Source organism: Aquarana catesbeiana, linkage group LG12, assembly GCF_042186555.1.
Source record: "Aquarana catesbeiana isolate 2022-GZ linkage group LG12, ASM4218655v1, whole genome shotgun sequence".
In the NCBI taxonomy this organism is placed as follows: Eukaryota; Metazoa; Chordata; class Amphibia; order Anura; family Ranidae; genus Aquarana; species Aquarana catesbeiana.
This window is the reverse complement of record NC_133335.1, coordinates 77465867-77491171: the sequence shown is the minus strand read 5'-3', so window position 1 is coordinate 77491171 and position 25305 is coordinate 77465867. Positions and strand designations below refer to the sequence as shown.

At 43.4% G+C, this 25305-nt stretch overlaps 1 protein-coding gene across 1 annotated transcript in view; it reads left to right on the top strand.

The window, feature by feature from the left end:
- KPNB1 (karyopherin subunit beta 1) overlaps positions 1-25305 on the top strand; it is a 48136-nt gene that overhangs the window by 8429 nt on the left and 14402 nt on the right. The window contains exons 3-16 of the mRNA XM_073608093.1: positions 7401-7583; positions 7664-7864; positions 10407-10559; positions 11906-11965; positions 12069-12158; positions 12234-12344; positions 16058-16159; positions 16281-16505; positions 18914-19105; positions 19198-19328; positions 19656-19803; positions 19892-19963; positions 22895-23039; positions 24835-24917. Of these exons, the coding sequence (XP_073464194.1) occupies positions 7401-7583; positions 7664-7864; positions 10407-10559; positions 11906-11965; positions 12069-12158; positions 12234-12344; positions 16058-16159; positions 16281-16505; positions 18914-19105; positions 19198-19328; positions 19656-19803; positions 19892-19963; positions 22895-23039; positions 24835-24917 (1896 nt within the window). The remainder of the gene's footprint in view (positions 1-7400; positions 7584-7663; positions 7865-10406; positions 10560-11905; positions 11966-12068; positions 12159-12233; positions 12345-16057; positions 16160-16280; positions 16506-18913; positions 19106-19197; positions 19329-19655; positions 19804-19891; positions 19964-22894; positions 23040-24834; positions 24918-25305) is intronic.

The following is a 25305-nucleotide window of genomic DNA, read 5'->3' as shown; positions in this document are numbered from 1 at the left end:
TTTAAAAAAAAATGACAAAAGGCCTTTTAATGCTCCCCTCCCTATTGGAAACCCAGGAAGGAGGGTGCCAGGGAGGACGTGGCAGGTGTCCCCCAATCTGCACAGGGTCACCTGGGGGCGGGGCTGGAGCAGGAAGCAGAAAGGGCTCTCTAAGCAGAGGATCCCAGTGGCTGGCCAGGTCAGACGCTTCTCCGCCCTGCAGATCATGACAGCTCCAAGTTAAGCCAGAGCACTCTGGAGTCACCTGTCTTTACCTCCCTACAAACCGTACAATTGCATTGTACACTGCCAACCTCACTCAGGCCCTTTTGTGCTTACTTGCAAAGGCCCCAGAGGAAATAAGTGCGCAGACCAGAGCAAGGCATGCGACTCTTGCGGTCACTGTTTTTTCCCTGAGAGAAAAAAGCCACTATGCCAAAAATGCATAAAATGGTGGATAAGGATATTTCCCTCAGAAGACACGGATAATCTTCTAATCTAGTGCAACTGGTCATGCGACTTAGGACTGCAAAGTCGCATAAGTCATACCCAATGACTTCCATTGAGTAACGTTCATATCTGTGTGACTTCAAGTCGCAGCGACTTCAAAGTGGTCCCTGCACTACTTTGGTCCCACTTTGATGCAACTTGAGGTCCATAGACCTCAAGAATACGCAGACATGGTTGCAGCAAAATTGCTGCAAAATTGTGTCAAAAAATCGTTTGACTTTCACGTCGCAATAGTGGAACCTAGCCTAAAGGTTATAGTAGACACATTGAGTATCAAAGAGCAAAAAGCTACAGGGCTTTCCCTGCACAACAAAATATACAAGGGGCTGCAGCCCAGAAGGTTTTCAGTGCATCATACTCTCAAAAGCATAGTCAAGAGGGAGTGAGATAAGCCAAAGGAAAAGCTCTTCATACCAGCTGCGTTCAAATGCAGGTATCCATTTGCAGAGGAAGACGCCAAGACTTGGGCGAAATGTCCCAAAGTGGATGCCTTCCTCGTGAGTCGCAAACAAATCCAGCATAGCTTTTGATGATGCGGAGCATGGGAAGCAGGGGCGGCGATTTTGAATCTGGCAATAGCTTCCACCTGCACAGCTCGCAACCTGTTAGCTGGATGTCTCAACTGCAAGCGTTGCTAGGAGGCACGCCAAGGGAAGAATTGGTGAGGACCATTTCCACACTAACTGGAGTGGCAGCTTTCCTAGCGGATGCCTTGGCTGAAATTGTAAGATCTTCTAGGGCCACTTCTTCTTAGTGAAGAGAGCCCTGTGGCTGACAGTCATGGGAGGGGACATCGCCTCCAAGAATAGACTGTGAGGGATCCCATTCACAGGAAATTTTCTGTTGGGGCCAGACCTGTAAATGGTCCTGGCAGGACCGCAGCGAAGAACAAAGGGTTCCCACAAGAAAGAGGGGAAAAAAATCTCATTCCAAGAGATTTAACAAGGAAGCCGCTCAACAGTAGAGCGGGGGTATGCATGGCCACAATAGACTTGCAAGACGCATACTTGCATGTACCCATAAAGAAAAGTCATCAGATACCCAAGGTTCATGATCCAGGGGCCGGTGGCCACCCTGCATCTGCAGTACACATCTTTTGCCTTTCGACATCTCTTCTGTGCCCAGAATCTTCTCAAAGATTATGGCAGAAGTGCTAAAGGGCCTGAGACAGCAAGGCATAGGCGTGATACCATACCTAGACAATCTGCTGTTCTTTGGAGATACAGCAAAGAACCTAGAAAACAGCCTCCGCAAGTATTTCCTATCCACAAAACCTGGGATGAATAGTAAATATAGAAAAATCGTAGCTGAGCCAGAGGTGGTATACTTGGATTATGTGCTAGACGCCAGAGTAACCAAAACCTTCCAGACGGAAGAAAAGAACGAGGCAGGGCTGGGATCGAGGACATCAATGCTCGCAATCACCTGGGCACAGCTCCAGATGAGGCCTCTGCAGAATCACATTTTGACCCAGTGGGATGGTGATCCATCATCCTTAGTGATGTCCATTCCTGTCCCTCGGTTGGTCAAACAATCTCTTCAGTGGTGGCTCAATCCGCTCCGTTGTGCAGATGGGTGCAAGCCAACCCTGTGAGGATCACCACAGATGCCAGTGCCCTAGAATGGGGGGCGCACATGGGGATCTCTATACACAGGGGAGATGTAACTCCAGATGGTCTCGAGCCTCCTAGTATATGAGGGAATTAAAAGCTGTAGAGAAAGCGCGGAGAGCATTACAACCAGCTATCCAGGGCAGAGATGTTCGGATTCGGTCACAACGGTGGCATACCCGAACAGGCAAGGAGAGACAAAATCCCCTTGTTTGTCTTGGCACATGACAGAATTGCTTCTGTCAGGTTCAAACATCTGATAAACCTTGGGCATCCACTTAAGGGGGACAGATAACACGCTGGAAGACTTTCTAAGTCGAAAGACCATAAAACAGAGTGGTCTCTAAACCAAGCAACTTTCTTGTGGATCACGCAAACCTGGAGAGTGCCCAAGGTAGATCTGTTTGCCTCAAAGACAAATGACAAAATGTCAAGGTTCTTCTCACTGGATCCTACAGATAGCAACATCAGAGTGGACACGTTCAATCAAAGCTGGGCACACCAGTTGTATTATGCATTCCCTCCGACCGCTCTAATACCAAAGGTGAGACAAAGAATCGGGGTAGAAAGGGCAACAGTGATACTCATAGCACCTCACTGGCCCCAGGGAACATGGTTCAGTTACTCGAAGAAACTGTCTCCAGCCACACCTGATACAGCAAGACTTAGTGGACCTCCTCTCACGAGGGCCAGTCAACCACCCGAATCACAATCTCGTGAAGCTTTCGGCTTGGCTTGAATACTGAGAGGGTGAGTCTGCAAAAGAACTGTCGGAAAGAGTGATTGACCCCATTCTAGCCAGCAGAAAACCCCATAACTAGAGTGAGAAGGAAGTTTGTCTCCTGGTACAGGAACAAACAGGATTCCGACAGAATCATCCCAGTGATTTGGGATTTCCTGCAGGAGGGAGCAGACTTGAACCTCTCTCAGAGCACGCTGAAGGTACAAGTGACAGCACTCTTCCCCCCTGTCTGGTCTGCAGATTAGCAGAGGACCCGTTTATAAAGATTCCTGATCTCGTTAAATAGAGCCATACCCGCTAAAGTCGGCAGAACTTCGACATGGGACCTCTCCACGGTGCTCAGAGGATTCCTCTCTGCCATTCGAGCCACTGGAGGAGAGCTCAGATAAAAATCATACACTAAAAACTGCACTCTTAGTGGCCCTAGCATCGGCCAGGGGAGTGGGTGAAAGTCTCAAGGTTTTTTTATATGGAACCCTACTGACTGATCCAGACAGATAATATGGTCCTCTTGCCAAACCAAGTTTTTCTACCAAAAGTCTCTTCAATCTTTCACAGGATGCAGAATGTGGTTATCCCATCTTTCTAAGTCAATGGATAGCAGTAAAGAGAAACATACAACAAGCTAGACGTAATACTCATAGCTTATCTCAAGAGAAAGGGCTGGCAAAGAATTACCACGTCATTTGTCCTCTATGCAGGAGTCAATAAGGCAAAACGGGCATCGAGACGCACGATGGACAGAGGGTTAAACCTTGCCATACAGATGGCCTATCGGGCACAAAACATTGCCCCCCCAAGTACGGTCAAAGCCCACTCGACCAGTCTGGGCAACCTCGGTCGCCGAAAAGGCAAGGGCAACTCCAGAGCAAATCTTCAGGGCAGCGACATGGTCGAGCTTCAGTACCTTCGCGAGGCACTACCGCACCAACCAGCTGTCAAGACCTGACATTGGTCGCAAGGTGCTCCAGGCCTTATCCCCACCCTAGTAAGTATTGCTTCTCGGATGCTGCCCTGGAACTCTATTGGAGAAAACAGAGTTGGGTACCTGGTAACTCTTTTTCTAAGAAGTCTTCCAGGGCAGCACTAGTTCCCACCCTAAGCGATGATACCAGGAATTGTGGGGACGCATTGACTTGCTGAGTTCCTTCGGTGCTTTAGTCTCACCTGTGTTCCTCTAGTATTAATGTGTTTCCTGTTGCAGGAAGGAGATGCCTATCTCTCGGATGCTGCCCTGGAAGACTTCTTAGAAAAAGTTACCAGGTACCTAACTGTTTGTTTTTGCCATGTGAAAAAACGAGTGGCAAATGCTGCAAAAAAACACGCAACCCACAAAATGCCAAAATAACCACATTTAGTGCAGCCAATCAACAGGCTGCCCTATGCGTGTCACAGGAAAAACGAGACACAAATGTGCGCTCCCACTATGTTAGATGTGAATGGGGCCTGAAAGTGATTGGTGCATGCTCACAAGAACAATTAGGCTCAATTTGCACCAAAAATCGCAGTAAGTAAAGCGCACCAAGCTATATTATTTATATATATATAATATATATATAATTTATATTTTATTATTTTTTCCATTCATTTTTCTTCTTTGGGATGATTGCTGTGTGTAGGGCAGCCCATCCACCTGAATGGGCTGCCCTATGTGATGAGTGAAAACGCTCCAACGCCTCCCTACCAACACTTGTGGCAATGCGAGTTACCACTATGCAGAGATGTGATAGGGGCTCGACAGCTGTGTTTCTGACCACTCCCTTCTATGTACTTGTTTAAAGATGGCCATACACTGCAATCTTATTGTATAACGTGTATTTAATGAGAAGCGTGATCACTGATTGCATCTCATTTAAAAATGTGCAGCTGGGGGGGTGTGGATGATGTGGGGTGTGTGCTAATGAGATCAGCTGGTCAACTCCTTCCTGTGTCATGACCTACAGTCTGTAAGGAAGTAAGACGGAAGCAATAGATACGGTTGGAATCATGTCCGGAGGACAGTAAAGTACGGGTCTATAGATTTTATGGAAGTCTTTGATATTTTTGCAGAAAAGTACAGGGGGAGCTGGAATTTAGAAGAAGAAAAGGTGAGCTTGGCCTTTAATTTAGATTATGGCATCTCAGAAAATTAGAATATTACAGAAGACCAATAAAAAATAAAGGATTTTTAATACAGAAATGCTGGCTTACTGAAAAGTGTCCATGTATAGCAGGGATCTGCAATTGGCGGACCTCCAGCTGTTGCAAAACTACAAGTCCCATCATTCCTCTGGGTGTCATGCTTGTGGCTGTCAGTCTTGCTATGCCTCATGGGAGTTGTAGTTCTGCAACAGCTGGAGGTCCGCTAATTGCATATCCCTGATGTATAGTATGCACTCAATACTTGGTCGGGGCTCCTTTTGCATGAATTGCTGCATCAATGCGGCGTGTCATGGAGGTGATCAGCCTGTGGCCCTGCTGAGGTGTATTGGAAGCCCAGGTTGCTTTGATAGCGGCCTTCAGCTCGCCTGCATTGTTGGGTCTGGTGTCTCTCTCCTTCCTCTTGACAATACAGATTCTCTATGGGGTCTAGGTCAGGTGAGTTTGCTGGCCAATCAAGTTTCTCTTATTGAATTACTAAAATTAACTTTTTGATCTAATTTTGAGCTACACCTGTATATAAGAACTGTCAGACAGCAGAGGAGGCATTTGGTGGCCGGCCATCAATCAGTGCAGACCGTTTGTTTTGTGTGGTGTGGTGTGTGTGGTTTTCTGGGACTCTCCCTTCTGATTGACACAGAAATGGCTCCCACTGCAGTCAGCCAATAAGGAGAGGGTGGGGCAAAACCGCAGCTGTGTCTAAATGGTTAGATGGAGCTGCAGCTCAGCTTGGGTGCCCCCATAGAAATCTGCTTGCTTTGGGGGCACTAGAGGCCCGGAGCACCAGTCAGACTCTAAGAGGATCTGGGCTGCTCAGCTTGCTATGGGGGCACCTGAGCTGCAGCTCCATCTATCCATTCAGACACGCAGCTGTGGTTTGGGCCCACCCCTCTTTCCTGATTAGCTAACTGAGGTTAACAGCAGCGGGAGCCAATGGCGATGCTGCTGTCTCAGGCAACCAGGAGGGAAATTCCTGATGGCTGTTTCATTCGTGGACGTCACTGGATGGGGCTCATGTAAGTGGGGGGGGCTGCTACACACAGGTTTAAAAAAAAACACAAACTGATTTTTACAATCACTTTTTAAGGATGCTGCACGCTCCTTTAACCAACTTTTACTGCGCCCTGATTGGGTAAAGCTTTGCCCAGTCAGGGCGCAGAATGCACTTTGCAGCACGCAGTGCTCGGGCTGAACCGTTCACGCAACTGTTTACAGTCTTTGCAAAGAAGAAAAAATGACTAAACTGCTGCCTGTGACAGGGGTCTAACTCTGCAGCAGTGTCCTTGGCAATTGTTACAATATGTTGGCATCTTTTTAGTATATATTTTTCACTGGGACTAGAACTAGCTTTTATTTTGGGCTGCTGGTCATTTGGTGCCTTTCTGACTGTTGACATAAAAGGCAGAGCAAAGTGTCCTTGTTCTGGTTGCTCTGCTGTGTAGTTGCAGTCTGGAGTAATTCTCATAGCTTATGTAATGGGGTCTCTGAAACTTGTACTGTAAATTGTGGTTTTAATCCATGGAAATACACAAAATCATCTTTCTGTCACGTTTTGTGTGGCCCAGGCAAAGCAGCTCTAGTATTTTGGCTCAGACAGCTGAAGTTTACATGCTCACAGCAATGACAGGCGTGCAAATGATCAAATGTTCACTTTTTTTAAACGCTTCCTGGGTTTGCTATCTGCAGTCCTTCCAACTCTGAAAGTCTGCAATTGGGGTTATCCTTTCCTGAAAAAATTTTATTGCTGGTTTGGGTTTTAAAGTGGAAGTAAAGTCTACTTTTTAACTTGTACCTACAGTACAGGTCTCTCCTTACAGTGAATATCTCCTAAACTTGCACTGTTTAGGAGATATTTATATGTAATACACCTGATGTCACACCAGTACATGCTCTCTGAAGGGACAGCATACCTTTTTTTAGAGTTCCTTTCCAGGGCGCATGCGCACGAGTAACGCCATTGCGGCCTCAGCCGTTCATACAGTCGGAGCCTGTGAGCCAAAAAGGAGGACTGGGTGAAGGTAGAAGCACCGTAGAGCCAAAACTGCTGGATTGCATGTGGTGCATATTATGACTTAAACCTGCAGGGGGTCTGTGATGGGTGGTTTGTTTGTTTTTTTGTTACTGCTTTTTAAAATAGTGGTGCTAACTAGCATTTGGAAATAGTTTTCTTGAGATTGCTCTATGTGCGCAGACTATTGGTTAGCGTACCTAAAGTGCCATACTGAACCTCCCAGTGATGAAATGGCTGTGGTCAGCCTCAATGCCTTATGACTGTTAAAATGCTGTATCCATTAAAGCATCTTTGTTTATAAGGCCTCAAACGCAAAGCAGGTTGTATAACTATGCAAGAGTGGGTGTTCTTTTATTTATAATCTAACTACTATTCAGTCTGCACCGCATTAACACTTCTTTCTTTCCAGGCAACTTTCCTGTTGGAGCTCTCAAAAGTGCTGGCGAATCCTGCAAACAGCCAGGTTGCAAGAGTTGCTTCCGGTTTACAGATTAAGAACTCTTTGACCTCAAAAGACCCAGATTTGAAGACCCAGTACCAACAACGATGGCTGGCAATTGATTCCAATGTCCGGAGTGAGATCAAAGCTTTGGTTAGTTCTGAGTAGACCAATTAAAGAAAACAATAAATTATTGACCAATAGCTCTTAAGTGACCTGTATCTGCTCTACAGGTTTTGCGTACACTGGGAACAGAAAGCTACAGGCCCAGTTCAGCATCACAGTGCGTGGCGGGGATAGCATGTGCAGAAATACCAGTCAACCAATGGCCTCAACTAATACCACAGCTTGTTGCAAACGTGACCGACCTAAACAGTACAGAGCACATGAAGGAATCTACCCTGGAAGCAATTGGATATATTTGCCAGGACATCGTAAGTGTATTGTTTTTATTTTGGTAGAGGGGGTATCCTGAATGTGCTATCCTGATGGCATATTTTGTGTGTTGGTATATTGTATCCAATTTTTTTTTTTTTTTTTTTTTTTTTCTTCCCTTTATGGAATTTTATACCATTAAAGGGATTACAATTATTGTTGCCAAATTACCAGTAAAAGAAATCTTAAATCTAATTCTTATGGGGTTTCCACTGAGAAATGAATTCTTGGGGTTTATTCACTGAAAATACTTCCTGGACCCTTTTTTTTTTTTTTAATTTGAAGAGGCTCCCAATTTCATCTGATTGAGATTATGGCTTTACTATTCAATCAAAATGGTGATCTGGGTGACTTCATTCTTTTCGTGGCCACTGATAGGACCTGTGTTCTGCAGTGGGTGGGGGGCAGTAGCTGCATTGCACATGTTTCCTTGCAGAATAATGGTTTCGTTTGCTATAAAAATTTAGTTTGGGCCAGCCTGCTCCAAGTGTTTACTGATTATACCAGAGCAGTCACTGTGGCTCCTGTAATTCAGTGCAGCAGCTTGTGCTGTGTTCTGGCCGTGTCTTGCATACCTCCTAATCCCTACTAAAGGTATTTGAAATGAAGATCATGGATGTGGGGGGTTTGTGTTCCCAGTAGGCATTATATGGGGTGTTTTATATAGAAATGGGGAAGTGTGAAAAATCTATGAATGTTGGAAAATTTAGTGGGCATTAGATATGGGCTGAGATATATACAGATACATGGTTCTGACTTAAAACCAACTCTGATCTGCATACTTATTCCAGATCAGCAAATATTAAAGCCGAACTTGACCATGGAATGGGCTTTTTTTTTTTTTTTTGGCCATTGCAAGGGTTACCTGTTAATTTTTCTCAGGGGATGAAGGTCGTGATAGTGGCCTGTTACTTCCTCTGCCCTCCAGCACTCTTTCGTCCACTCAGACTTTCTGGAATGTGGACAGATTCTTGGCATCCTTGTGTACAATGCAGGTCTTTTGGCCCTACATTGTACAGGAAGACATCAAAGCTGCGGCAGGTGGCTTCAGGGGAACCTGCAAGGAATAAGGAAAGTATAATTTTTTTTTTTCTCATTGCCCCCTAGGCAAAATGAGCAGTTAGAGAAGTGTGGGCTTAAAAAAAAAAAAAAAAAAAAAAAACATAACCTTTATACTGCTGATGTCTTATGTTTGCTCTGAAACCTGAATTGAGCATTGGCCACTGATCGATTAGTTCTCAGTCTGCTCCAATCTTAGAGCAGTGACTGTCAGTTACCGGTCTCCGGTGCTCGCTGGGGAGAGAGTGGGAGTGGCTGGCTTTGCTTTTTCGTCATGTGTTAAGAGGTGGGGCCAACTGCCAAAATGGGGCAGCAGGGTGGATCCTGACAATATTTAAGTATTCTCTGAGCCTGGAGTAGCCCTGCTCCATCAGCTGAAAGTGGGCCATTGACTCTGGCTCACAAGAGGACAAAAGTAATTGTGCTTCTTCAACCCACAAGAAACTTGGCCATACTGTTTTTAACCCTTGCTGTTGGGAGGGAGAGGCCACCCCCAACCCATTGGCTTTTAACCCCTCCCTAGAGATGTAAAATTTCTGGAAATTTTGAAGCTCGGAAAACGTTTTTTGGGGGGAAAAAACAGAAATTTTTGGAAAAATTGAAAAAAATGCTACATTGGCACTTTTTTTGTCTTTTTAGCCCCGGTTCACACTGAGGCAGCGTGACTGCCTCAGGCGACCTGGACATGACAGGGGCGGTGACTTGCATAGACTTCTATATAGAAGTCTATGCAAGTCGCCCCCAAAGTAGTACAGGAACCTTTTTCTAAGTCGGAGCGACTTGTGTCGCTCCGATTAGAACGGTTCCATTGTACAGAACGAGACGCTACTTGTCAGGCGGCTAGATCGCCTGACAAGTCGTCCTAGTGTGAACCAACCCTTAAGATTGAAAGTCATTCTGTTACTTTAGGAACATAAAATATGACTATGGACAAAATGATCACACCTAGCATATTAAAAATATAGTGTAGCCAAACAATTATCACAAACAGAATTTACTTTTTTATAATGCTTTTACAATCTCCTGAACTGCTTACTAGTTGATGTGGAACAGCCAGAAAGCCTCCACAAAACAATTTTCAAAACAAAGTAACAATTTTTCATATTTCCTCTCCACAGTATTAAATAAAAAAGGAAAAAGTGCATACTGTTCTTGCATTGGAGGGTTCAGTTTGTTACCTAGGACTTGCTTGTCCTCACTCAGTGCACAGAAGTTGGAATCTGATTTTTTTTTTTTTTTTTTTTCCGGGCCTTCACATCTCTACCCCTACCCAATCCTTAACCCCACTTGGTAAATTTTAGTACAGATCTTAGATTTTGATCTTTGGGGCAGGAAGTGTCGCTTGCATCAGAGTTCCAGCTAGTTTTTCCTACTGTCTGGTAGCTTTTCACTGTGCAATGACCCAAGCTCATATTCTTGGTCTACATTCCATTCTGATGCTTTCTACTGTTTCTGAGCTAATTTTTTTTCTTTGTTTTTTAGGATCCAGAGCAACTGCAACATAAATCAAATGAAATATTGACTGCTATCATCCAGGGTATGAGAAAAGAGGAGCCAAGTAACAATGTCAGACTAGCGGCAACAAACGCTCTGCTCAACTCTCTGGAGTTCACAAAATCTAACTTTGACAAAGAGGTGAGAAAAGAGCAGTGTTTGTCTTTTACCTGCAGCATCGGTCTTATTCTTCTACAGTAACTTTAATGCTGGGGGAGTTCAGAGCTATGGATGTGCTATAGAGAATTTGTGGAATTGCTGAGCTTGCAGCAGATAGTTGTAATGCTTGGACTGGCTATTGTTCTGTGCAATGAAACAGTCTGATGGATTTAAATTGGCCAAACTCTGCTGCATGTTTGTAACTTCCTCACGGACTGCTGAAGTAACCTCTTTGTCAGCACTTTAGTTGGGAGCTTGAAATTTCATGCTTATGCTGGTAGAATATAACCTGAAATATCTTGATTGTGGCACAGCTCATCTGCTTTTTTAGCCTACAGTTAAAGATGGGACCTGTTTACTAATCCACTATATCTTGCCCTTCAAATCGGGTAACACAAGGTCCTTTCTCGTACCTATTCATGTTTTATGTGCCTAGAGACACTGATCCTCAAACAGTCTGCAACCCTGTTCTACCGAGCTTAGCAGTTACACAAGGAAAAGTGCTTGGCAATGTGGTCACCCCTTTTCAGGTGCAAGGGCACTTGTATTAGATTGTGGTAAGGTAGTGACATAATTGGGCTACCAAGTTGGAATGAAAGTCAATGAATTACGAGAGTGTATTGATTGGGGTAACTGGTTAATCAGATACTTGGCCCCTGAGAACCTTGCTACAGCACCAACATCTTATCCTCATAGCTGCTACATATGGTTTGAGTAGACCTTGAAGGTTAATGTGACCATCAACTTATTTACTTTTCAGTTGATGCAGATTTAATAACCTTCTGCCTTGGTATCTCAAAGGGCTCTTTTGGAATAACACCACTTGGAATTCACATTTACTGTGACCATTACAAATTTGGGCAATGGTTCTGCTCCTCTGATTAGATACTTTTGTAATGTAGCAAGCCAATTTTCAAAATGCAGTTGCAAAAGATTGACCAGCAGATAATTAAACTGGTGCAGACCTAAAACCGGATTCAGTCTGTAGGAATTATTTCCTTTCAGTAACCTGTAAAATATAATGGAATAAAGAATCTCTCATTGTCGCTGAACACCGGAATGTAAGAATATCTGTAGTTATGTTTTTTTGCTCTAAAATTGATGGCAAGCATTTCTCTTGCCCATTTGCCACTTTGTAGTTGAACAGTAAGTTTTATTTGCTAATATGGATGAGGGATAATGCTCCTGTATAATCCTGATGTTTTTTGAGAGACGGAAAAAAAAGTAATATACAATTCTTTTAAATATGTGTATTCCAAATGAATTTAACATGTTTGCCCTATTTTCTCAACTCTGTTTTGTCGTGTATATTACTTTTTCCTTTCAAGGCTGAAAGACACTATATAATGCAAGTGGTCTGCGAAGCAACACAATGTCCTGATACTAGGGTGAGTTTTTTATTTTTTTTTTTTGTATTTTTTTTTTTTTTTTTTCTGTCTTCAACTTTGTTTTCCACATTGGATATTTTATTCATGTGTCCTTTTTTTGTAGGTACGAGTGGCTGCATTACAAAATCTGGTGAAGATCATGTCTTTGTATTATCAGTATATGGAAACATACATGGGTCCTGCACTATTTGCTGTGAGTATGGGATTATAACCAGGTTCTGTTTTTTTCTGAGGTGAGTGTTGTGTAACACACCTTTGTGTTCTGCAGATCACTGTGGAGGCAATGAAGAATGAAATTGATGAAGTTGCTCTGCAGGGAATTGAGTTCTGGTCCAACGTTTGTGATGAGGAAATGGACTTGGCAATTGAAGCATCTGAGGTAATGCTGGTTAAATTATTGCTTGTTTATAAGTTTGACAGGTGCATGCTCAGATTCAGTAATCCAGAAAGCTCACCAAAAGGCATTGAAACCGTGTCAAATGTGGTATGCGTTTTTAAGCATACCAGTGAGGATGGGCCTTACTACTTTTACTAATTGCCATCACATTGTTCGTGCTGATCAAACTTTTATCAGACAAACATTTTTGTTTTCTGCTTGTTAAAGCTGACCTTCAGTAATATTTTTTTCAACTTTGCATCTATTAAATCTTCTGCCCTTGTTTTAACTTTGGGTAGTAAAACACTTTTTTTTTTTTTCCCAATAAATGCCTTATACGTCCCACTTCCTGTTTCTTGTAGGCTAAAAAGCCTAGGCTTATGATGTATGCACAGCTCTCTCTAGAGTTTGCCGGGAAGGGAGGGGGAATGAGTCAGAGGACCAATGATAGCTGCAGAGCTGGAGGTGTGTGTCTGTAAATTCAGGAAGTGAACAGGCAGCAGTTGAAATGGATGTAGCCAGACTCAGTGGAGGGAGAATTCTGCAGCATATTTGGCAAGTACAGAATCTCAGTGTATATATAAAATATGCAAAGTGGTTTGAGGGAAGCTTTAGACATTAACCCCCCCCACCTGGAAATGCAAGACCACGTACTTGATCTGGAGCAGCAAAGTGATGATCCTTATTGGACTTACGAGCGTGCTCCCGGAACGGAACTCGTTCATATGTATGTGTTATTTTTTTTCACATACTTTTATCTTTTTTTTTTTTTCTATTTTAAACAATGGATTTTTTTACAAAGGTTAAGGTTTACATTCACTTTAAACTGTGCGGATGGATTCCTAGTTTTCTTGTTTCCCATGAGTCTGCTGTTGATGCATGTGATGAGCTCTCTGGCTAGTTATGCTGGGACTGACATGCGAAAAGCGCCTTTGTGCATGCCTTTCAAGGGGCAGCATGCTGCATCTTGGTTAATGTGAACATCTTAAGGATGTCACTGGGGAAAGGGTACCCCTATGCCCAGCAGGAGTCTAGAGTTTAGCTCGGGAAAGCTCATCATCCTCAAAGGCTAACCTCCAAATCCAGTCCCAAGCCTGGCACCCAGTCCCTTCTCACAAAACCTGGCTTTCAAATCCCCCCCCCAAGCCCTTGGATAAGAAGCTTTTAGTCTTGAGGTGGCACCCCTAACTTTTTAAGAGATGTTTGTTTAGCCGTTGCCATCTAGGCATCCAGCATCTCAGATGCTTGGGTGCTGAAGGTGGTTCTAGGGGGCTACAAGCTAGAATTCATGTCTAGCAATCTTCTGCACAGATTAACAAATCTCCGTGCAGCCCGCAGATTTTATAATTTTTTTTTTTTGTAGGGTTTTAATGCCCCAGTCACTGACGGAACAGTTTCTGTGGTTCTAACTTGTTATGATTCCCAAACCAAATGGAATCTGCCCCATCTTGGATCTTAAGGCCCCAATTGTCTTCATTCAGGCTCAAATTCCACCAGGTCTGTCATCAGGGAAACTTTCTGTCCTCGGACATCAAGGATACATATTTGCATGTCCCCTTTAGTCTTGTTTTGGGTCCCCAGCACTTGTAGTTTGTGGCCCTGCCATTTGGCTTGCCCTGTCCACCCCAAGTGTTAGCCATGCTTCATCTGTATCCTATGCTATGCTTGATACACTACCAGGGCAGGCCTATTTTTGGGATATCTGGATAACCTCCCGTAGAGCATTCAGCTGGGGATTTGGAGCAATGTAGCTTGAATTGTTCAGATCTTGCAGAGTTTGAGCTGGGGCCTGAAACTTCAGAAATCCGCATTGGAACGAACATGTCGCTTGGAATATCTGGAGCCAATATCTCTCTGGAACCAAGACAGAATCTTTCATCCCAGGAGAAGCAATTTGAAGTATGGGTTAACAAAACAATTAGGAGCTCTCTGCTCTGGCCCTCCAACATCCAATGGAGCTGTAGGCTGGGGGGGGGGGGGGGGGGGCGGGAGCGGCTGGCTCAGGCTTTCAGCGGCTCACTGAGCGGCTGAGCCCAGGCTTATGGGCGGATTACGACCACGTCGATCTTTTCAGAGCCTGGGCTGGTTCTCTGATGGCAGGCTTTAGCCTGTAGTCAGCTGAAACCTTGTCATAGGTGTGCAGAACAAACTACTTCTTTTTTTTTTTTTTTTTTTGTTTTGGCTCTACGTCTCCTTTTTTTTAACTCTCCAGTCCAGGAGTTGCTCAACTCTTCACTTTTTGCATGAGGAGGCTGGGGCTCAGTCTTTCAAGGCAGCCCTGGGTAACTAGTTCCTTTTACAGACCCTACAACACAACATCCTATCTTTGTGGGGCAAGGTTGGTTTACTGCCTGGACAGGATGTAAAGACAAGGTTGTCCCTGCCCAGTGACTCAAATTTGGTAAGTCTGTCCTTTTCTGTATTTCCTTCCTTTACCTGGGAAAGGAGCCCTCGACAACTTGTCAGTGCAGTAAACCTTGGTTTCCAAGGAATCGTCTCCTGATCAACAGTCTGTAACTTTTGGGTGACTTGGTTGTCATTGGAAAGCTCTATACCCCGAGACTAAAGTCATTGATCAGGAATCAGTTGGACCATGCCACAGTACTGCAGTTTACCATTCTGCTTCAAGGTCACTGGCATTGATGGATTGGCTGAAGCCTAATGCTGGCCATACACGTATAGATTTTCAGTTGAAAATATTCGTACAAATATTTTTTTATACTCTATGAATGAACTAATCCCGTTTTTAAAATTTCACTTTTAACATTCAGATTTTAAAAGTGATTTCTGAAAAAAAAAAAACTGAAATTTGTTTAATCAAAAGTTCTCTTCTAGTTTTCCTGTCGCTGTGGTTGAAAACAAGTCAATTTTGACCCCACTAATGATTAGAAAATCGAACAAATGTTTTTAAAACGAAAATTTGCAAGCGTATATTTGCATGGTTTTGGGCTTCTGAAGTTTAAAGCCTAGATTCACACTGGTGCAGGGTTCGCAGCGTTTCCTGTGCATTTCCCACACTGAATCACAATCGCACTCCATGCGAACCGCTGCAGGTGTCGCTGTTAACGACGCCTCAAAAGTTTTGCAAAACGCAGTGCGATTGGCAGAATCGGTTCGCATGGGTGTGAACTGATAACAAAACTGCAAAACAAGACGCACCACCTTTGAATTGGTATGGTGGGATTTGATCCATACAAAGTGACTCTAATTGCATTGCAAAAAATTGCATATAATTCGAACAGGAATGCAGTGCAATTCCTGTCCGAATGGCATGCTGGTCACCGCACCAGGTGTGAACCTAGGCTTCGACTTCTGTGTCCCTGGACAAGAGAAATGTTCTTTTTTGGTTTGGTTTTTTTTTTTTTTTTTTTTTTTGTTTGCTAGTGTCCAATCACTTCTGTAGGCAGTAGTATAACCCAAAGGTTTTAAGACTACTGTGTCCCTCAATGGACCCAAGAAAATGCTTTTATTGGGAATACAAACTTTTTGCTTAGTGTGCCTTTAGGATCATTACTGGAAGTTTCCTGCACCCCCCCCCCCCCCCCCCCCCTTATGAGGCATCTGTCAGCACAAACACTGTGGATGTCTTGTTCCTACTAAGTCAACCTGACTTGCTAAATGAAATGTAGCCTGGCTGAAATTTCTGTACAGTCTGACCACCAATATATAGTATTGGGTATGAAACCTATTTAGCAGTTTTCTCTTTTTCATTGCAGGCAGCTGAACAGGGAAGACCTCCAGAACATACAAGCAAATTCTATGCGAAGGGGGCTTTGCAATACTTGGTCCCTATTCTGACACAAACGTTGACAAAACAGGTTAGTAGGAATGCCATTCTGAAAATTTGAGATGCCTAAAGCTTATAGCCAAAGTCTTAAGCCCTTATAGAGCTATCCCCCTTTATCCATTTTTTTTTTTTTTTTTTTTTTTTCCTTTCAGGATGAGAATGATGACGATGATGACTGGAATCCCTGTAAGGCTGCTGGTGTGTGTCTCATGCTACTGGCTACGTGCTGTGAGGATGATATTGTGCCCCATGTACTGCCATTCATCAAAGAGCACATTAAGAACCCAGATTGGCGGTACAGGGATGCTGCAGTTATGGCATTTGGATGCATCCTCGAGGGACCTGAAGCCACCCAGTTGAAACCTCTAGTCATACAGGTAAAACGCTTCAAATACTGTACAAAAATTGCATGCTGTGTCTGAGGATGACAAGTTCATGCACCACGCAGAACACTGTGTTGATTATGACTTTTCTGAAGACATTGGAGCAGTAAATTTACCATCTGTTTTTGTGTAAATTGTAGTAAATTGTAGAAGTAGTTCACTGTTCTAATTTTGAATGGAGGAGATGTTTGTCAGCTCTGCCAAATGTATAAAATTAACAAAATATTGGACCTCTGTTGAACGTCAGCATAGTTCATCTGATACCAGGAATGGTAAAAATGATATTTCTCGTTCTGGGGAAATGGACAGCGGTAAGGACTCGATGGAGGTCCTATGTATGCTGCAATATATTTCTCACACAGGACACGTGTCGTAAAGCCTGAGTTATAATAAGGCGCGTACCTTCAGGTCATTGAGCACCGACAAAGCTTTTGAGGTCATGTCCGCCTATAATCCTACCCCACTACAGGGGTCCCAGTGATGGCTTATTTATTTATTTTCCTTCACTCTTATGCATATACTGTGTCTGCATAATTGATTCCTTGTATATAAATATAGTAGCTGCTGTTTTAAAGTATCAAAATGATGCTTTCTGACAAAAGAAATGCTATATATAACTGTACTAGCCCCAAAACAAACCTAAACCACAAATGGTCATAATACAAATTGCACGTGGTTTGTATATACCAATGTTTATATTCTCATTAAAATATAAATCCTGTGCAAACATTGCTTCAGCAAAGTGTCATGTGCAAAAATTAGTATAGTGTTCCTAAAGTGTCCCATGCTCTGCACGGATCTCCAAACTATAGCCCTCCAGCTGTTGCAGAACTACATGTCCCACAAGGCATTGTAAAACTGACATTCGCAAACACTACTAGGCATGATGGGAGTTGTAGTTTAACAACTGGCGGGCCATAGTTTGGAGACCCTTGTTTTAAGGAGTCAAATATAAATTATAATGTAATTGGGGAGGGGGGGGTCAAGGAAGGGTCATGCAGCTTCCAATTCTATTTGGATTTATCAGCCTATTTCTCAGGCTTAGTGTGTATATATAGGGCAAAGTTCCACCATTTTCAGACAGCTCATTCTACCGGAGTGTGGGTGCTTTCTGTGCTAGATTTGACATGCCACTACTATAAAAAATTTTTTTTTTTTTTTTACCTTCAGTGTGCATGAGACCTTAAACTAAAGCCTTGCCTAACGGGCGGTGGTCCTACCTGGAAGGGGACCTCCTATCTTAGCTGTTTGCCAGTGTCCCTGTGAAGGTGGCAGCAAAACCCTGTTAATATGAAAAGGCTCCGTATATCATGATGTACTCCAAGAAAAATATATAGGCAAATCAAATTTTTGTCCTCCCTGCTTCCAATTGCACCATAACTAGGTGGCTTATGTAGTTCCATTTCTAGGTCTTATGCCCTAAAGGAAATTTCCCACTACCATGTCACCCCCCCCCCCCCCCCCATTAAATGTGAAAATCAGAGGTATTCTGTCACATTAGCGACCATGTAAGGTCAGCAGGTTTGCTGTTGCTTTTCAAATCTAACATCTAAACAGTCTGTCCGATCTACAAATACTGTATTTATGCATATAAGCTCGGTTTTGTGTTGAAAATAGCTTTTAAATCTAAAACTCCGGTGGGTGTAACAAGAAGTCCGCTTGCCCCCTTCTTACTCTATCATTACTGTACAGGAGTGTGGGGTGTAGCGAGATGGCTGGAGCTAGGCCAAAGCCGCGACCTTTCCTATGGCCGAGGCCGCAGAGTGCTCCGGATCGCGGGTGTGCCGGTCCGCGGAGGTTGATCCATACGGATCGGCGACGATCCGTTGCACCCCTACTGGGTAGCCAGCTGCACCTAACCCCAGAAGGGACTCCTAGTGGGCTTCAAATACCCACAATCAGGATGGCCACTTGGTGGATCAAGAGCGTAAAGCGAGTCCTAATGCATGTATAAAGACAGGAAACTGTCATATGTGGCACGTGCCTTTTTTTTTTTTTTTTTCTTTTTTTTTTTTTTATGTGCCGCAGCTATCGCACTGGATACTTACACAAGCTTAACTTTAACGCTTTTGCCATGATCTAGTCACCTGATGGTAGCGGCACAAAACCCATGGCCTGCAACTACAAATCCTGTGTCCTCAGCTTTATATTCCATATTGTGCAATACAGTAAAGTAAAAGGCTTATTGACTAATTTCTGACTTTTCGTTCTGGAAACATTACCTTTTTTGGTAGCTATCTTCTCTCAGAAAAGACAGTGTATTAGTAATGTCCTGTGCAGGTTTTGTAAAGAATATTGGCTCTTCCTATAGGCACATGCAGTATTTTGAGGAAATGGCTGAATGTTAAATTGCTCTACTATTGCAGCAGTTACATTAATATAATTTTGCTTCTTTTACATAGGCTATGCCCACCCTGATAGAGCTAATGAAAGACCACAGTGTTGTGGTGAGGGACACTACTGCCTGGACTGTTGGTCGAATATGTGAGCTCCTTCCAGAGGCAGCAATCAATGATGTTTACCTCGTTCCTTTACTTCAGTGCCTCATTGAGGGGCTGGGGGCTGAACCCAGGGTGGCTACTAATGTGTGCTGGGTAAGTTACTATAGCTTTTGGTAAAGGTTTAAAGGAAACAAGTCATGATATTTCAGTTGGGCTGCTAATTACATTGGTTTGCTTGTATTTAGGCCTTCACCAGTTTGGCTGAAGCTGCTTATGAAGCTGCTGATGTTACGGATGACCAGGAGGAACCAGCCTCCTACTGCTTGTCCAGCTCCTTTGAGGTCATTGTACAGAAGCTGCTGGAGACCACTGACAGGTAAGCCTTCTGCCAGGTGTATTTCTTTAAAAAAAAAAAATCGACAAATGAAGTTCAGATTTCATTTCACACTCAAATTGGATGCCTTTCAAACTGCTTTTATTTTTAAATAACTAATTGTCTTGTGATGACTAGTTCATGCACCACACAGAATCCACTGTGTTGATTATGACTTTCTGAAGACAACCTGAGCACTTGCTTTGTATAAAGTTATTCTCACTAAGTTAAGGATGAAGGCAGGTTTTGGAAGTGGTAATTAAGCAGCCTGGTTTACGCTTTTTTTTTTTTTTTTTTTTTTTTTTTTTTTTTTTTTTTTCTTCTCCCCAGGCCCGATGGACACCAGAACAACCTACGAAGTGCTGCCTACGAAGCTCTAATGGAAATAGTCAAGAATAGTGCCAAGGACTGCTATCCTGCTGTTCAGAAAACCACCCTAGTGATAATGGAGAGACTACAGCAAGTGCTTCAGATGGAGGTAGGAGTGGGAACATCTGCTGTGTGAGACATAACTGCTAAAAGCCAGAAACATATTTTTATGTATTCCACCTCCTTTTCTCTCCTAGTCCCACATACAGAGTACATCAGACAGGATCCAATTCAACGATCTGCAGTCCCTTCTCTGTGCTACACTCCAGGTAAGTCTATTCAACTATTCTTCCATTCAATCAATGTAGGTGATTGGATGTCTAAAGATGACAAGTTCATGCACCACGCAGATCATTTACTGTGTTGATTATGACTGTCTGAAGACGTGTGTGTGTGTGTGTGTGTTTACAGCCAATTAGGCCAACCTCCATATTTTTCAAGGAGTTGTAAATGACCATAATGAAGATTAGGTCATCAGTATTTCTTGATTGAAGACGCCACCCTTACCCTGTGTTATCTGTCTGAGGGCTGATATTAACCCTTTCATGACTAAGCCTATTTTTGAAATTTGGTGTTTACAAGTTAAAATCCGTATTTTTTGCTAGAAAATTACTTAGAGTTCCCAAACATTATATATATTTTTTTAGCAGAGAATCTAGAGAATAAAATGGCGATTGTTGCAATATTTTTTTATCACACGGTATTTGTGCAGCGGTGTTTTAAACGCAAATTTTTGGAAAAGGGACAATTTCATGAATTTTAAAAAATCCAAACAGTAAAGTTACCCCAATTTTTTTGTATAATGTGAAAGATGATGTTACGCCGAGTAAATAGATACCAAACATGTCACCCTTTATAATTGCACGCACTCGTGGAATGGCGACAAACTACAGTACCTATGACTTTCCATAGGCGACGCTTTAAAAATTTTTTACGGTTACCAGGTTTGAGCTACAGAGGAGGTCTAGGGCTAGAATTATTGCTCTCGCTCTGACGATCGCGGCGATACCTCACATGTGTAGTTTGAACACCGTTTACATATGCGGGCGCGACTTCCGTATGCGTTTTCTTCGCTGCGCGAGCTCGCAGAGACAGGGGCACTTTAAAAAAAATTTTTTTTTAATTAATTTTTTTACTTTATAAATTGTGTTTTAAAAAATTTTTTTTTTTACTTTTATTGCTGTCACAAGGAATGTAAACATCCCTTGTGACAGTAATAGGTGGTGACAGGTACTCTTTATGGAGGGTCTAAAAGACCCCCCCCATCCCTCTACACTTCAAAGTATTCAGATCGCCGAAAACGGCAATTCTGAATAGTGTACTTTTTAAATTCGGCGCCATTGGCAGCCGAGTAAACGGGAAGTGACGTCATGACGCCGCTTCCGAGGTTTACAACAAGAGGGCTGGAACGAAGCCGCTCACAGCTTCGTTCCAGCCCGCCCCCAGCCGCCGAAGATTCCCGATTGGACACCGGGCCTCCCGATCGCACGGGAGACCCGGTAACAGCGGCGGGAGGGCGGGGGGATGTCCCCTCCCGCTCCACCGGTATAACAACCGAGCGGCTTTTAGCCGCATCGGTTGTTATACACGGGTAGCCGATCGCCTGCTGTAAACAACGGTACCGGGATGATGCCTGCAGCTGCGGGCATCATCCCGGTATAACCCCGGAAAGCCGAGTACGCATATCTGCGTACGGTCGGCGTGAAGGGGTTAATGGACTTATTGACCATAGCCTTATTAAAATTTTTTAAAGCAAACCTGTGCTTCTCCTAGGTAGGGGAAAAGGCAATAAATTTTGCTTTTAACCAGATTTCTGTAGGCTAGACCAACTTGTGTTTTTATATAATTTATTTTTTAATAAAAATTGGCAATCAAAAAATGTAGCGTATACAATTCTTTTGTAATTGAATGCTAATTACCTTTCCCTTTCAAACTGCAGAGAGATGTTTTTCTGTAATATGCAGTATAGCAGCCTGGAGGAGTTCTGTACACAGTGTACAAAACACCCCATCAGATATGTCATTTCCAGCTTGTGTGATTGGCTCACTTATATATTTTTTTTTTTTTTTTTCTTTTTTTTTTTTTTGTTCTCTCCCAAAAGTCTGCACTAAATCTGATTACAAATGAGATTTTGAGCATTCCCCGCAACAAAAATAAAATTTTTGTTGAAATACTCTTTAAAAAAAAAAAAAAACAACCCATATCTAAAGGGTTGCAGATGCTGTCAGTTTCCTCACTGGAGCCCTGCAGGTGCTGCTGCTAATTATAAAACCACTCCCATTAAGAGTCACTTTGACCATGGAAATGGACAAACCGCTATTTCTTCTGAATAACAAAAGGTAGGAATCTGCAACAGTTTGTTAAAATCCTTGCAATGTACATGGATCACCCCGAAGAAAGTGTTTTTTGTTGAGCAAAAAATGAGGCATTACTTTGTCATTTAAAAAAAAAAAAGATGTAATGGATCATAGCACTTTGGACTGTGGCAGCTTTTTTGATTAGTTTTCGTGATTGTATTTCTGCTGTCCCCTAATTTTTAGACCTTCTCTCACTGGAGTCTTCTTTGGTCCAATGGATGTGGCTGGGTCCTCTGCTCTTTCACGCTGAGGTTTTTACCATGGTTATTCAGTAGTTTTCCCCAGATTACCCAATTTTCAGACCAAGGCCTCAAAGAAACCCACATTTTAGCGCTTTCCCCTACAATCGGTCCATAGTATGTTCCCAAGTTAAAGGAGTCTATTCCAGCTTATTGCTGTAGAGTGCTTCACTTTTGAAGCTTGTGCTTCCACTTTTCTCATATCAGTGATTTTGGCCTTGGGCCTTATAGGATTCCTAAGGCCTCATATAATTCTTTTGCACCCTCACAGTTGGTGTCAAGAAAAACTACATAAACACTGTAATTCGTCTTCTGCAGTAGTTTGCCATAATGACAGCTACAGTGCAGTTGTACATTTCTGGGAGGATGTCTAATGTCCCCACAGAACCCTACTTCCCTGGGGAGCGCTCTGTGATCGCTGTGGCTTTTTGGACACAGTTGATCACAGATCTGAGTAAAGAGCCATTCCCAGCAGCTTTTACCATGTGATCAGCTGTCTCCAATCACAGCTGATCAGTGTTAACGGGGTTTAATGGTTATCGAGAGAGAGAGACTCTCTATCTAATTTTTGTCAATTTTTTTTTTTCTTCCCCCTGTCTTCCAGAATGTGCTTCGTAAAGTACAGCCCCAAGATGCACTTCAGATATCTGATGTAGTAATGGCTTCCCTACTACGCATGTTTCAGAGTACGGCCGGTTCAGGAGGGGTACAAGAAGATGCTCTAATGGCAGTGAGCACTCTGGTAGAAGGTAAGCTGTAATTGAGGTTAGAGATGTGAGTATTGCTCAACTGTATGCTCGGTTTGATTTTTTTTTTTTTTTTATATGTATGTTTACTTGGATGGGACTTGTAGTCAGACCACAGGTTATATGCCACACCATTCTGGTGATTGAACACTGGCAAAAGCGTGTCAAGTGCCAGTTACATAAGGCAGATAGTAGGTGTATATTAGAATACTGAAAGTATTTTGAATAGCTTGTTAGCCAATAAGGGGAGCTTTATCAGAGAGAAGGAGCATTTACCATCAGAAAAGAGGTGTGTTTTTTTTTTTTTTTTTTTTTTTTATAAAAGGCGCTCAGTAATTGGTAAGAAAGCAATTGAGATCCACACAAAAACATGGCCGCTGGAACACAAACACACCAAACATGACCACTGGAACGCAGATGCACTACGGACCGCACAGCATATAAGGATAGGGGAGACGATGCAGGGACCACGCTCCCGTAGAAGTCCGTGTGACGAAACGTACATAGGGCGTGGCCTTTGACTGAACGCCTTGCTGACATCTCCCTGCAAAGCTGTCGCTTAGGAACATCTTTGTAAGCATTGTATTGTCACATTTAGCACTTTTTCAGGGGGGAGCAGATACCTGTCTAATACAGGTATTTGCTCCCACTTCTGGCACTAGATCGCAGCACAATCTGCAGCGATCTACGCCGTGTCGTCATCCCCCCCCCCCGCTGTCTTCTTGGAGACAAGCACAGGTCCCAGAAGACAGCAGGGACCAGTCAGGACGTGCAGCGCAACATGCACAGTAGGGAACCAGGCTGTGAAGCCACAAAGCGCCTCCACCTGGAGCCGGGGGATGGGTCCGCTTCGGGTGAGGACATCGTGTGTGCTTACCAGAAACTATGTAGTGCTCCTAATCTGCCACTTACTGGTCTACGCCGCCCGTTTATGACAACTTTCTAAACGGCGATACGCCCGCCAGTGCATCGCACATGCGTGGTTACCCAGCATGCACCTCTTCATCGCAAATCCAGGAAGAGGTATTGATTGGACTTCACATGCCCACAATAATGGCAACGGCCAGAAGAGTATTTACTATTGCCTTGTTTCCACTGAGCGGATCGGTTTGGTACACTATTTTGAGTGTTTCCATTATAAAAGCGGCCCATACAACCGAACCGCACCATTCTGGGTCCTGCTTCAGATGTGGGTCCATAGAAAATGGTACGGTTCGGTTAGGGCGGAGCTACGATGCATTCCACTGATTGGCGGACGTGTGACACCATGTTAGGCATTTTTTTTTTCTAAACCCACTTTTGGCCCCTGGCGGTCTGACTTGCAGTGGAAACGCTCGCCTGAATAGGCCGGACCATTCTAGGCCTTCCAAACTGTACCGACCTGAACCTATCCGCTCAGTGGAAATGAGGCATAAGTTGTGAGTATAAAACATTATCAACATCCACTAGCAAACATAAAATTGTTCTTTAATTTAAAGTGGTTGTATACTCTCCTATAGCACTTTTCTTCATTCAAAGCATACTGCATTAATTTGCATATAGCTTGGCTTTATTTTCCCCACAGCTGCACTGTTCGTGAGAAAAAAACAGCCTCTGGCCCCTGCAGAGATGTAATTTGCGCATGCGCCTTTCTGCTCTGATTCACGGCACTCAGTGGGCTGACAAACCTGTAATCTTCCCTGTCGGTGTTAAATGGTTTTGCAACCCTCTGTTTTTCTAGATTGGATTGATTTTGCAAATAAACTTTACAGTGTCAATTGTAATTTTGCTTTTTTTTTTTTTTTTTTTTTTTTTTTAGTGCTTGGAGCAGAATTTATGAAGTACATGGAGGCATTTAAACCTTTTCTTGCCATTGGTCTCAAGAACTATGCAGAGTATCAGGTAAGATTTTTCCTGTGTCTCCTCTTGTATGCATCTGCTTTTACACTGCGGCCTTATTGAGGGGGCAATACCAGAGATAATATGTATGTGAAAATCCAGTCATAACCGTTCCTCTTATCCTTCATTGAAGGACACAGCTTCACACGTCTATTTTTCAGGCCACGATCCTCCAATGACAAGTTCTCCACACCAGTTTGTTTTTCTGGTCCCAAACGAACGTGGCAGCCCAAGGTCTAAGTCTACAGGGTTGTAGACCCCCACCTCACCACTTTGAGGTGTGGGACGTCTCCTATTTGCAGTCCACTGCCTATCTATCCCACTTTCAGACAAATGGGTTCTGGCGGCAATTTCTTCCGGCTACAAAATCGACCTCTTTTCCAAAGCTTTC